At 60.1% G+C, this 11,391-nt stretch overlaps 2 protein-coding genes across 5 annotated transcripts; both read left to right on the top strand.

Annotated features, from left to right (window-relative positions):
* The first annotated feature begins 566 nt into the window (after positions 1–566).
* ADAD2 (adenosine deaminase domain containing 2) lies at positions 567–6,178 on the top strand. Of its 4 annotated transcripts, XM_029064686.1 has the most exons (10): positions 567–836; positions 2,093–2,173; positions 2,263–2,310; positions 3,057–3,182; positions 3,280–3,430; positions 4,405–4,578; positions 4,689–4,906; positions 5,014–5,254; positions 5,504–5,630; positions 5,813–6,178. In XM_029064686.1, the coding sequence occupies exons 1-10, from the start codon at positions 677–679 to the stop codon at positions 5,921–5,923; spliced, it is 1,437 nt and encodes a 478-aa protein (XP_028920519.1). In that variant the 5' UTR covers positions 567–676; the 3' UTR covers positions 5,924–6,178. The 4 variants fall into 4 exon arrangements, with proteins under 4 accessions (XP_028920519.1, XP_028920520.1, XP_028920521.1 ...); XM_029064687.1 differs by lacking the exon at positions 2,093–2,173; XM_029064688.1 differs by lacking the exon at positions 3,057–3,182.
* A 583-nt stretch (positions 6,179–6,761) lies between these two features.
* CHP2 (calcineurin like EF-hand protein 2) lies at positions 6,762–9,924 on the top strand. The gene is made up of 7 exons (XM_029066594.2): positions 6,762–6,839; positions 7,254–7,326; positions 7,425–7,505; positions 8,471–8,598; positions 8,732–8,793; positions 8,976–9,098; positions 9,765–9,924. The coding sequence occupies exons 1-7, from the start codon at positions 6,773–6,775 to the stop codon at positions 9,816–9,818; spliced, it is 588 nt and encodes a 195-aa protein (XP_028922427.1). The 5' UTR covers positions 6,762–6,772; the 3' UTR covers positions 9,819–9,924.
* Positions 9,925–11,391: the final 1,467 nt, after the last annotated feature.

The following is an 11,391-nucleotide window of genomic DNA, read 5'->3' as shown; positions in this document are numbered from 1 at the left end:
CCCCCTTCTCATTTTTTTAAGGGTATTTGTTAGGCGCTACGTGCCAGGCACCGAACATAAGCACTGGGATACGCAGAAGCTAATCGGGTTGGATCCGGCTTAAGTCCCACACGGGGCTCCCCGCCTTCATCCCCATTTTATAGATGAGGGAACTGAAGTCCAGAGAAGGGAAGTGACCTGTCCGAGGTGGGGGATGGCTGGAATTAGAACCCAGGTGGCTCTGACTCCCAGGCGGGTGATCCGGCCACTAGGCCACACTTTCCCCCTTCTCTGCGCTCGTCTCCCCCATCTCCCCCTGCTTCGGCATTCGGGAAGAGCCGGGGGGGGGGGGGGGGGGGCGTCCAATAAAAGTTTGCCTTCCCCCCCATCCTGGGTGGCCCGATGTGTCTTTCCCACGCGGGGTCGACCGGTGGGGGTGAGAAACAGTCGCTCCCACCCGCGATGCCTCCCTATTGGCTGAGGGCCCCGCCTCGCGCCGGTTTCCAGCCTTCCTATTGGCCCCGAAGGGAAAAGTGTCACACGCGGAGCCGGTGGGAGGGAAAGGAGCTGCCGCGTGGCCGGTAAAAGCAACCGCATCTTTGGTCTTCGAGGGCGGGAGCAGGAGTGATCTCCCCCTCCCTTCCCCGGGGACCGGCTCCACTCCGGTGGCCCGAGCCTGCGGCCTCCCCGGCCCAAGATGAACGAGGCCCGCAGGAAACCCCGCCTGGCCGCCTCGCTGCAGATCCCGCCCGGCCTGGGGACCCCCCTCCCCGCCACTAGTCCGGCCCGGACGACGCCCACCAGGCCGGAGGAGGAGGAGGAGGAGGAGGAGGAACAACTGGACACCCCGGGGGCAGGTCGGGGGTGGGGGGTGGCCTGGGAGGCGGAGAGGGGCATGGGGGCGGTGGGAGCCGGCGTCCCGGGGCATTCGTTAAGCGCCTCCCGCGTGCCCACCACTGCACGAAGCGCTTGGGAAAATACACTCCAAAGCAGGGACATTCCCTGCCCACAGCGGGCTCGGGATTCGGAGGACGTGGGTTCTAATAATAATAATAATAATGTCGGTATTTGTTAAGCGCTTACTATGTGCCGAGCACTGTTCTAAGCGCTGGGGTAGACACAGGGGAATCAGGTTGTCCCGCGGGGGGCTCACGGTCTTAATCCCCATTTTACAGATGAGGTAACTGAGGCACCGAGAAGCGAAGTGACTTGCCCAAAGTCACACAGCTGACAAGCGGCCGAGCCGGGATTCGAACCCATGGCCTCCGACTCCAAAGCCCGTACTCTTTCCACTGAGCCACGCTGCTTCTCACAAAATACACTCCAACGATAAGCGGGGACGTTCCCTGCCCACAGAGGGCTCGGGATTCGGAGGACGTGGGTTCTAATAATAATAATAGTGATGTTGGTATTTGTTAAGCGTTTACTAGGTGCAGGGCACTGTTCTAAGCGCTGGGATAGATACAGGGTAATCAGGTTGTCCCACGTGGGGCTCACAGTTAATCCCCATTTTGCAGATGAGATAACTGAGGCACAGAGAAGTTAAGTGACTCGCCCCCAGTCACACAGCTGACAAGTGGCAGAGCCGGGAGTCGAATCCCTGACCTCTGACTCCGAAGCCCAGACTCTTTCCACTGAGCCACCTGCTTCTAATCCCCCTCTGCCACTTGTCCGCTGTGTGACCTTGGGCAAGTCACTTCACTTCTCCGGGCCTCGGTCGCTCCGTCTGCAAAGCGGGGATTGAGACGGGGAGTCCCATGCGGGACGACCTGGTGACCTTGTATCGACCCCAGTGCTTAGAGCAGTGCTTGGCACACAGTAAGCGTTTAACGGATATCATCATTATTTTTATTATTAGGGGCAGTGAAGGGGTGGTCCTGGGGCGCTTCCCCATCCTCGCGACCCCTGCTCGACCGCTCCAGGGATGGGCTGTTAGCCGGGGCTCCTGGACCCTCCTCCAAACGGTCGCCGTCACCGGCTGGACGGTGTCCCGAGCCCCGGGGTCCACCCCGGGGGCAGTCAGAAGGAGGACCCCGCCAGGAGGAAAACGCCCCCCCATAGTGGGGGTGGGAGCGGGGTGCACAGTTACTGTCTTTGCTCGACTCCCGCCCAGGGCCGGCGCCTGCTGAGACAAGCCCCCCTGAGCGCCCTCAAGAAGAATCCAAGAAGCAGAAACCGACCACCTCGCTTCTCGGTACCACCCCAGGGGACCCTCACCCCGACCCCTTCCCAAAACCGGTCCCCGCTCAACCCAACCCCTCTCTATCCTGCCATCTCTTGCAGGCTCGGATAAAATAGGCCAAAACACCGTGCTCTACTGCCAGCCGACAGGTAGGGAGCGGGGCCCGGGGGGACAGTCTGGGTCCTGGTGGGTGGGGGGCGGTGATGAAGCCCCCCGCAATAATCGCTGAGAAGCAGCCTGGCTTAGTAGAAAGAGCCCGGGCTTGGAGATCCGAGGTCGTGGGTTCTAATTCCAGCTCCGCCGCTTATCAGCTGTGTGACTTGGGGCCAGTCACTTAACGTCTCTGTGCCACAGTTACCTCATCTGTAAAATGGGGATTAAGACTGTGAGCCCCACGTGGGACAACCCGTTTACCTTGCATCCACCCCGGTGCTTTGTACAGTGCTTGGCACATAGTAAGCGCTTATTTTTGTGATTATTACTGGGAGAAGAAGCGTGGCTTAGTGGAAAGAGCCCGGGCTTGGGAGTCAGAGGTCGTGGGTTCTAATCCCGGCTCTGCCACTTGGCACCCGTGTGACTTCGGGCCGGTCGCTTAACTTCTCTGTGCCTCAGTTACCTCATCTGTCAAATGGGGATTAAAAGAAACTGTGAGCCCCACGTGGGACATCCTGATCACCTTGTATCCCCCAGCGTTCAGAATAGTGCTTTGCACATAGTAAGCGCTTAACAAATACAAAAAAAAAAAGACTGGGAACCCCACGTGGGACAACCTGATTACCTTATATCTATCCCGGTGCTTAGAACAGTGCTTGGCACATAGTAAGCGCTTATTATTGTGATTATAATAGAGTGAGCCCTTAACAAAAACCATCATCATCGTCACTAACTCCCCCAGACAATGTGCTGACCCACCAGCAGCGCTGTGCGGCCGTGGTCAGTGCCATGTTTGACCGCCTGGTAGACCCCAACTCACCCTACGTGGGCTGCAAGAGCAGCGTAGCAGCTTTCATCCTGGAACGGGGTAGGTGGTTTCCAACGACCCCCCAACGCCTCCCCCAAAGCCCTTCGCCCCCCAAACCGCAGCCCGTGACCGCCCCTTTCCCCGCCCGTCCCCCCAGAAGTGACAGATGCCCAGGGCTGCTGCCAGGAGACCTACGAGCTGGTGGCCCTGGGCACGGGGACGGACAGCTACGAGGGCTGGCTGGAGTTCAACGGGCGTCAGCTGCACGATGCCCACGGCCTGGTGATCGCTCGCCGGGCCCTGCTCAGGTGAGGGTCAGAAACGTCTCTCCCCTGACCGCCCACCCCCCACTCCTCTCTCTGCCCATCCCCAAGCCCCCTCCCCCAAAGCCGGGGACCGGGCATCCACTTCCAACTCCCTGTCCAGCCGCGGGGCAGCGGGACCTAGAGCACGGGCTTGACAGTCGGAAGCTCTGGGTTCTAATCCCAGCTCTGATACTAGTCTACCGTGAGACCTTGGCCAAGTCTCCTACCTTCTCTGAGCCTCGGCTTCCTCAACTGTAAACTGGGGATTAAATACCTGCTCTCCCTTCTACTTAGACTGTGAGCCTCAGGCGGGACAGGGACTGCGTCTGACTTAATTAACGTGTAGCTACCCCAGCGCTTAGGGTTTGACACCCAGTAAGCGCTTAACAAGTACCATTAAAAAAAAAAAGGAGTTGGGGTCGGTCCTTCATCTCCTCCTACCCCACCGGGTCCAGAAAAGTAGCATGGCATAGTGGATAGAGCACGGGCCTGGGAGTCGGAAGGTCATGGGTTCTAATCCCAGCTCTGCCACATGTCTGCTGTGTGACCTTGGGCAAATCACTTTAATACTGTTGGTATTTGTATTTGTTAAGCGCTTACTGTGTGCAGAGCACTGTTCTAAGCGCTCGGGTAGACACAGAGAATCAGGTTGTCCCACATGGGGCTCACAATCTTAATCCCCCTTTTACAGCTGAGGTAACTGAGGCACAGAGAAGTTAAGTGACTTGCCCACAGTCGCAGAGCTGACAAGTGGCGGAGCCGGGATTCGAACCCATGACCTCTGACTCCAAAGCCCGTGCTCTTTCCACTGAGCCACGCTGCTTCTCTACTTCTGTGGCCTCGGTTTCCTCATCCGTAAAGTGGGGATTGAGACCGAGAGCCCCATGGGGCTGTGTCCAACCCAATCCTCCCCAGCACTTAGTACAGTGCCTGGCACCCAGTAAGTGCTTAACGAAGACCGCAATGATTATCCCCAGGTACCTGTACCGCCAACTGCTGCTGGTCACCAGCGGGGTCCCCGAGGCGGCCGAGCGCTCCGTGCTGGCCCCAACCAACCCACCGGGTCTCGGCCCCAGCCTCACCCTCAAGCCGAGGATCTTCCTGCACCTGTACCTCAGCCATACCCCCACCGGAGCGGCCGAGAACTTTTAGTACGTGCGGGGGGCCCGTACCCCGGGGAGCCCCATGGGAGGGGGGAGTAGACAGGGGGGGATTTCATGGCCCCCATCTCCGGCTGCTCGCCCCTCGTCCCTCTCTCCAGCCTCCCCTTCCCAGAGCCCCAGAGCCCGGCCCTGCGCCTCTGCGTCCACGCTTCGGGGAGCCTCAGACCCCTCTGCTGCCTGCGCCCCGAAGTACGGGCCACCCGTGTCTTCTCCTTGGCGGGCAGCGACAAGTTGGCCCGCTGGGCCGTGCTCGGCCTACAGGGAGCCCTGCTCTCTCATTTCCTGCTGCCGCTCTACACCACCAGCCTAATTCTGGGTGAGCCTCGACGGGCGGACCGGGCGGCCCTGCCAGGGACAGGGGAATGTGGGGAGAGGCACCAATCGGAGTCACCCGTTTCTCTCCTCCCTTCCATCGCCAACCAGCCGACTCTTGCCACGACCCATCCACGCTGAACCGGGCCATCCACTCCCGCCCCAACCTGGAGGAAGGCTCGGGCCCGGCCCTGCCCGCCCCCTTCCTCCGCACCCCCATGCATCTGTTCACCGGGCCCAACCTGGGCCCCGTGGACCCGCCCCCCACCTGCTGGGGCCTGAGCCTCAACTGGAGCCTGGGCGACGAGGCCCCCGAGATGGTGGACGTGACCACGGGCTGCGTGCTGGCCAGGTGAGGGTGAGCGCCTGAGCTGAGTAACTTGAATGTACCCCAGGGCTTAGAACGGGGCTTGACCCGGAGTAAGCGCTGAACAAATGCGGTAATAATTGGAACGTAGCTCCCCCAGCGCTTAGCACGTTAAGCAGTTAAAAAAGTGCCGCTATATTTTAGTCATAAGGGGCTGGGGGGGGGGGTAAGGGGGTGTATGTCGGGGTGGGGTCTGAGGCTCCCGGCCTGGGCTCACCCCTGCTTCTCTCCTAGCTTCCCTAGGGCCCGGGGCCCCCCAAGCCGCCTCTGTAAGGCCGCCCTGTTCCAAGCCTTCCGCAGCAGCGCCCGTGCCCTCGGCCGCCAGGACCTCCTGGACCTAAGGACTTACCAGCAGGCCAAGGTCTGGACCCTCCGCCTCTCCCCGGACCCTCCCCACTTGAGCCCTGACATCCCCGCCCCGACCTCCCAACGCTCCACCCTCCCCCTACCCCCCCACCGCTCCTTGTTTCTCTCCTGCCGGGGCGGGAGGGGGGGAAGGGGCAGGGGCACAAGCCCACCCTGGCCTCCCCCTGTCCTCCCCAGGCTCAGGCCTCGAACTACCAGGCAGCCAAGGCGGCGCTGAGTGCCCGGCTGGACCAGGAGGGGCTGGGACACTGGCTTCCGAAGCAGCTGGTGGACAGCTTCTGCTGCTGACCGGAGCCTCCACCCCCACCCTCAGCCAGACCGGGCTGGTCCGGGAGGGAGTGGGGGCCGCGCAGCCAAGCCTCTGGGCTTGGCTCGTGTGTTCAAGTTGGAGGGCAGTTGTATTGGAGGGGAGGGTCTGGAACCCAAGGTAGACCCCTCCCCATCTTCTTCTCACCCATCTCCGCTCCCCTCCATCTCACCGTTTCTGCCACCCGCCCCCCGGGTTTTGCAAACTATTTAATCAATAAAGCTTTTGTCCCTCCACCCCCGCTTCTGCCTCCTGTTCTGTTCCGACGGCATGCAGGCTGCTGCAGAGTTGGCGGTGCCAGCCCCCTCCCCCCACAAGCCCCCAGCCCCCAACCCCCAGCTCGCCTCCCTGCGAGAGCGGCAGGAGTGTGTGTGTGTGTTTGGTGTGGGGAGGGGGGTGCTGGAGTAGGAGCAGGGCTCTGGGACCCTTGCGACCCCCCATTCGCCTTGTGCGGGGAAGGTGAGACGGGAGAAACTGGGGCCCGCTTTCCGGGCTCCCTTCATGGGGGTTGGTCCTGAAGAGGGAGGGGGGCTAGTGGGGGGGGAGACCCCGGAGGGACTTCCAGGCGGACCCCCAGCCCCCACACCCCTCCAGCCCTCAGCTGCCCCCGACCCAATTCTTCCCGCAACCTGGTGAGGGAGGGAAGGAGGGGAGGGGGCGCAAGCGGGGTAAGAAGGACGGGGAAAGGGAGTCGATGCCCTGCCCCACGGCTTCGGCCCCCTTGGGCGCCGAGCCCGGGCCCCTCCCTCCTTCCTCGCCCCTCCCCAGCCCTGCCCAGCCCTGCCCTGCCCTGCCCCGGGCCCCGAGACCGGAGCGGGAGCCGGAGCGGGATGGGGTCGCACGGCTCGCACCTGGCCCAGGTCCCGGACCTGGACGCCATCGGCCGGGAGACGGGCTGTGAGAACCGGGGGGCGGCGGGGTGGGCTCCCCGTTCCTCCCCCGGGGACCCCTGCACCGGGGCGGTGGCCGCGGGCCGCGGCTTCCCTCCCCATTCAGAGGGGGTCGGGGGGCTCCGGGGGGCTGGGGGGGGGGGTGAGGCGCTGCCCGTCTATCCCGGGCCGGGGTCCGCAGGGGGGCGGGGGTGTGTGTGTGTGGGTGTCTGTGACCTGGGCCTCTGGGGCTGCGGGAGCAGGGCCCCACTGACCTTCGACCCCAACGGGCAGGGATGCGGGCTCACCTTGGACTGTGGCTCGGGGGTGCGGCCCCCCACTCCCTGCGGAGGGAGGAGGGGAAGAGGACGGCCCCTCCCCCCTTTTCCGGGCTCTCCCCGCCCCCCTGAACCGGACCCCCGTCCCCCTTTCCCCCCACCAGTCTCTCAGGCCAATCTCTCCCGGCTGCATCACCGGTTTCGGGCCCTGGACAAGGATAGCAAGGGTTACCTGAGGTGCGGAGGTCGCTGGGGGTGGGTTGGGGGCGGTGGGAGTGGGGGAAACCCACTCCCCTTCCTCGGCCTCGCCCAATCTGCCTCCCCGCGTCCCGCAGCCGCCAGGACCTGCAGAGTATCGGCAAGTTGGCGGTCAACCCCCTGGGAGACCGCATCGTCAGTAGCTTCTTCCCCGCGGGGTGAGGAGGAGCGGCGGGCGGGGCTGGGAACCGACAACACCCGGGAGGCCCCACGCCGGCGCGGGAGGGGGGAGGACGAAGCAGGAGGGACCGAGGCTAGACTTAGAGTGGGACTTCCCGGGGAAGGCTGGTCGCCTCCCACTCTAGAGAGCGCTCGGAGCGGTGGCGCCAGGGGGTTGGACTTTCTGTCCCACAGGGGTTGAAAAATTAATAACCACAGTCCTTCTGAAGCACTCACTCTGGGCCAAGCACCGTTCTAAGCGCTGGGGTAATAATAATAATGTTGGTATTTGTTAAGCGCTTACTATGTGCCGAGCACTGTTCTAAGCGCTGGGGGAGATACAGGGTAATCAGGTTGTCCCACATGAGGCTCACAGTCTCACATCCCCATTTTCCAGATGAGGTAACTGAAGCACAGAGAAGCACAGTGAAGTGACTTGCCCACAGTCACACAGCTGACAAGTGGCAGAGCCGGGATTCGAACTCATGACCTCTGACTCCCAAGCCCGGGCTCTTTCCCCTGAGCCACGCTGCTTCTCTTAGGTAGACACACGATCATCAGGTTGGACACGGTCCCTGTCCCGCGTGGGACTCGCATTCTCTCAGTCCCATTTTACAGATTCATTCAATGGTATTTATTGAGCGCTTCCTATGTGCGGAGCACTGTACTAAGCGCTCGCGGTCATGGAGGCCCGGAGAAGAGAAGTGACTTGCCCAAAGTCACACTTTCCATCCCGATTTGCTTGTATCCAACCCCAGCGCTTAGGGCAGCGCCTGCACATAGCGAGCGCTTAAATACCACGATGCTACTAATAATAGTAATTATGTGGCAGAGTCGGATTTAGAACCCAAATCCTTCTGACTCCCAGGTCCGTGCTTTATCTACTAAGCCAAGCTGAAGAGAGGTGGTGTGTAAGTGTAAGGGGGGGTTTCCTTGAGGTTAACTCCCCTCCCCACCCTGCCAGGGAGGAGAGAGTGGATTTCCGTGGGTTCGTTCGGGTCCTGGCTCATTTTCGGCCCTTGGAGGACGATGGAGGCCCCCAGACTTTGGAGAACCCTGAACCTCTCAACAGCCGAGACAACAAACTGCGCTGTGAGTTGAGGAAGGCTTAACTCACAGAGTCCTAGCGCCCTGGCTAGAACAGGGGAACAAACCCCTCCCCATTTCCCAGGCGGCTCCCCCCACCACGGTGCACACCCCCTTTACCCCAGTCCTCTTCCCACAGTTGCTTTCCAACTCTACGACCAGGACCGGGACGGGAAGATTTCTCGAGAAGAGATGCTCCAGGTGGGAGAACGGGATCACAAGGGAGGGGGGCTTTGCGAGGTGAAGCAGAGAGGGGACTCAGAGGATTGGGGGGAGGGTCTCGGGGGTCGAGGGTTAGGGTGGAGTCTGCCCTATGCTGGACGTAGGGGGGGGGGGGATTGAGCGTTCGGGTCTCTCGGGCCCCTTCTCACCTCTCTTCCCAGGTGCTGCGAATGATGGTCGGGGTGCAGGTGACGGAGGAGCAGCTGGAAAGCATCGCTGAACGGACGGTCCAGGAGGCCGACACGGACGGCGACGGAGCCATCTCCTTCGAGGAATTCGCCAAGGTGCCCCCCGACCCCTTCCCCCCCCCCCCCCCCCCCCCGCCAAACCGGTCCCGGGAACCAGACCCCCAAATGCGGCTCCCAGACGTCTTTGAGCCGCCCCCGGGGACTCCCGCCAACCACAAATTGAGCCAAATAAAAACCATCTCCTAAAGGATTTAGAGAAGAGGGTCCCCTTCCCAAGCAAAATAGAAGTCATTTATAGATTTCTTTGGAGAGACTGAAGGAGGGGCGTGGAAAGATGGAGGGTGGGGTGAGATATAAATATATTTTATGTAATAAGAATACTGGTATTTGTTAAGCGCTTACTATGTGCAGAGCACTGTTCTAAGCGCTGGGGCAGATACAGGGTAGTCAGGTTGTCCCGCATGAGGCTCACAGTTAATCCCCATTTTACAGATGAGGTAAGGGAGGCCCAGTGACGTGACTTGCCCATAGTCACACAGCTGATAGGTGGCTGAGCCTGGATTCGAACCCATGACCTCTGACTCCCCAGCCCGGGCTCTGTCCACTGACCCATGTACAACCAGGGGGGTGGGGGGACTTGTTTCCCCTTAGACCTGAGCTCTGGGAGTGAAGAGGAGGTGTTGCCCCCCCCAGGGGTAAATACTACAAACAGGATTAGATCCCCTTCTCTTTCTGCCCCCCTCTTCTTCGCAACAACCCCAGTCCCTGGAGACGCTGAACGTGGAGCACAGGATGAGTCTCCGCATCTTGAAGTGATCGGGCTCCGCCCCCAGGCCAACCTGCCGAAGGTTCGACCAATCTCAGCCGGTTTGGGGGGTGGGGAGGAGGGCCCGGGCGTCCAATAAACCGTGCGCCCGAAAAACGTGTCTGTGAGCACTGGGAGGAGGGGTGGGAAAAAGGAGATGAGGGGCACCGGGAGACTGTCTTTTCCACTTTTGTTCCCGGCGGTGCTTCTGCAGTAAACAGGAAAGTACGGCCCGACCGGGGCCCCCCTCCCCGTGCCCCGCGCCCCTCTTTTCCTTCCGCTATTCAGCTGCGCCAAGGACCGGCTAGTCCAGCTCCCCGGCCCTGAGGAGGAGCCTTCAGAGGGAGGTTGTGCCATTTGGGGCAGTGTCTGCCCCTGGGCTCCAACCCTCTTTTGAAGCAGTGTGGCCTAGTGGATAGAGTACGGGCCTGGGAGCCCGAAGGACCGGGGTTCTAATCCCCACTCCACCATTCGTTAGGCAGGTCACTTCACTTCTCTGGGTGCCACTTGGCTGTTGTGTCTTTAGGCAAGTCACTTCACTCCCCTGGGCCTCAAGTCACTTCATCTGTGAAAGGAGGGATTAATAATGATAACGTTGGTATTGGTTAAGCGCTTACTATGTGCCAAGCACTGTTTTAAGCACTGGGGTAGATACAAGGTAATCAGGTTGTCCCACGTAAGACTGTGAGCCCCATGTGGGACAGGAACTGTGTCCAACCTGATTAACTTGTGTCTACCCCAGTGACTAGAACAGTGCTTGGCACTTGCTTAAAAAGTACCGTAATTATTATTACCTGAACTGTAAAGTGAGGACTAAGACTGTGAGCCTCATGTGGGACAGGGACTGTGTGCAACCCGATTAACTTGCATCTTCCCCTGTGCTTAGAACAGTGCTTGGCACATAAAGCTTAACAAATACCACAATTATTATCATTAAATTGTATTTATTGCATGCTTACTGTGTGCAAAACACTGTACTAGGCGCTGGCATTGTACTATTATTATTATGGAGGGAGCGTGCACCAGCCGATCGCCTAGGTAGACTAGCAGTAGGACCCTGCAACACCCCTTTATCCCCCCCCACCCCAATAACCCATCATGGCACTAAACGTGCACCGCCTCCTCCAAACTTTTCTTACGTCCAACCTGATTAACTTGTATCTACCCCAGCGCTTAGAGCACTGCTTGGCACATAGTAAGCGCTTAACAAGCACCATTATTATTACTCTTATTAGAGCCTGCCGTTATTACCAGTACCTCTCCCTGATTTTTACCCACCGCTCCCTGACTTTCTTCTTGAAACTTCACCATCACCCTGCAAGGGAGCACAGTCCACCCACGCAGGTTCCCAACTCCGGGACCCTCCACCCCATTCTCCACCTCCCTTCCCACCCCCATCTGCAAGACTTCAGCTCCCCAACCTCTCTCACTGCCCAGAGAACCCAGGCATCCCAGCCCCCATCTCCCTCATAGACAGGCAGAACTCGAGCAAAATAGAAGTAATTTATAGATTTCTTTGGAGAGAGATTGAGGGAGGGGTGTGGAAAGATGGAGGGTGGGGTGAAATATAAATATATTTTATGT

This window comes from Ornithorhynchus anatinus, chromosome 5 (assembly GCF_004115215.2).
Source record: "Ornithorhynchus anatinus isolate Pmale09 chromosome 5, mOrnAna1.pri.v4, whole genome shotgun sequence".
Lineage (NCBI taxonomy): Eukaryota > Metazoa > Chordata > Mammalia > Monotremata > Ornithorhynchidae > Ornithorhynchus > Ornithorhynchus anatinus.
Note: the sequence above shows the minus strand (reverse complement) of the source record. Positions and strands in the feature narration are given on the sequence as shown.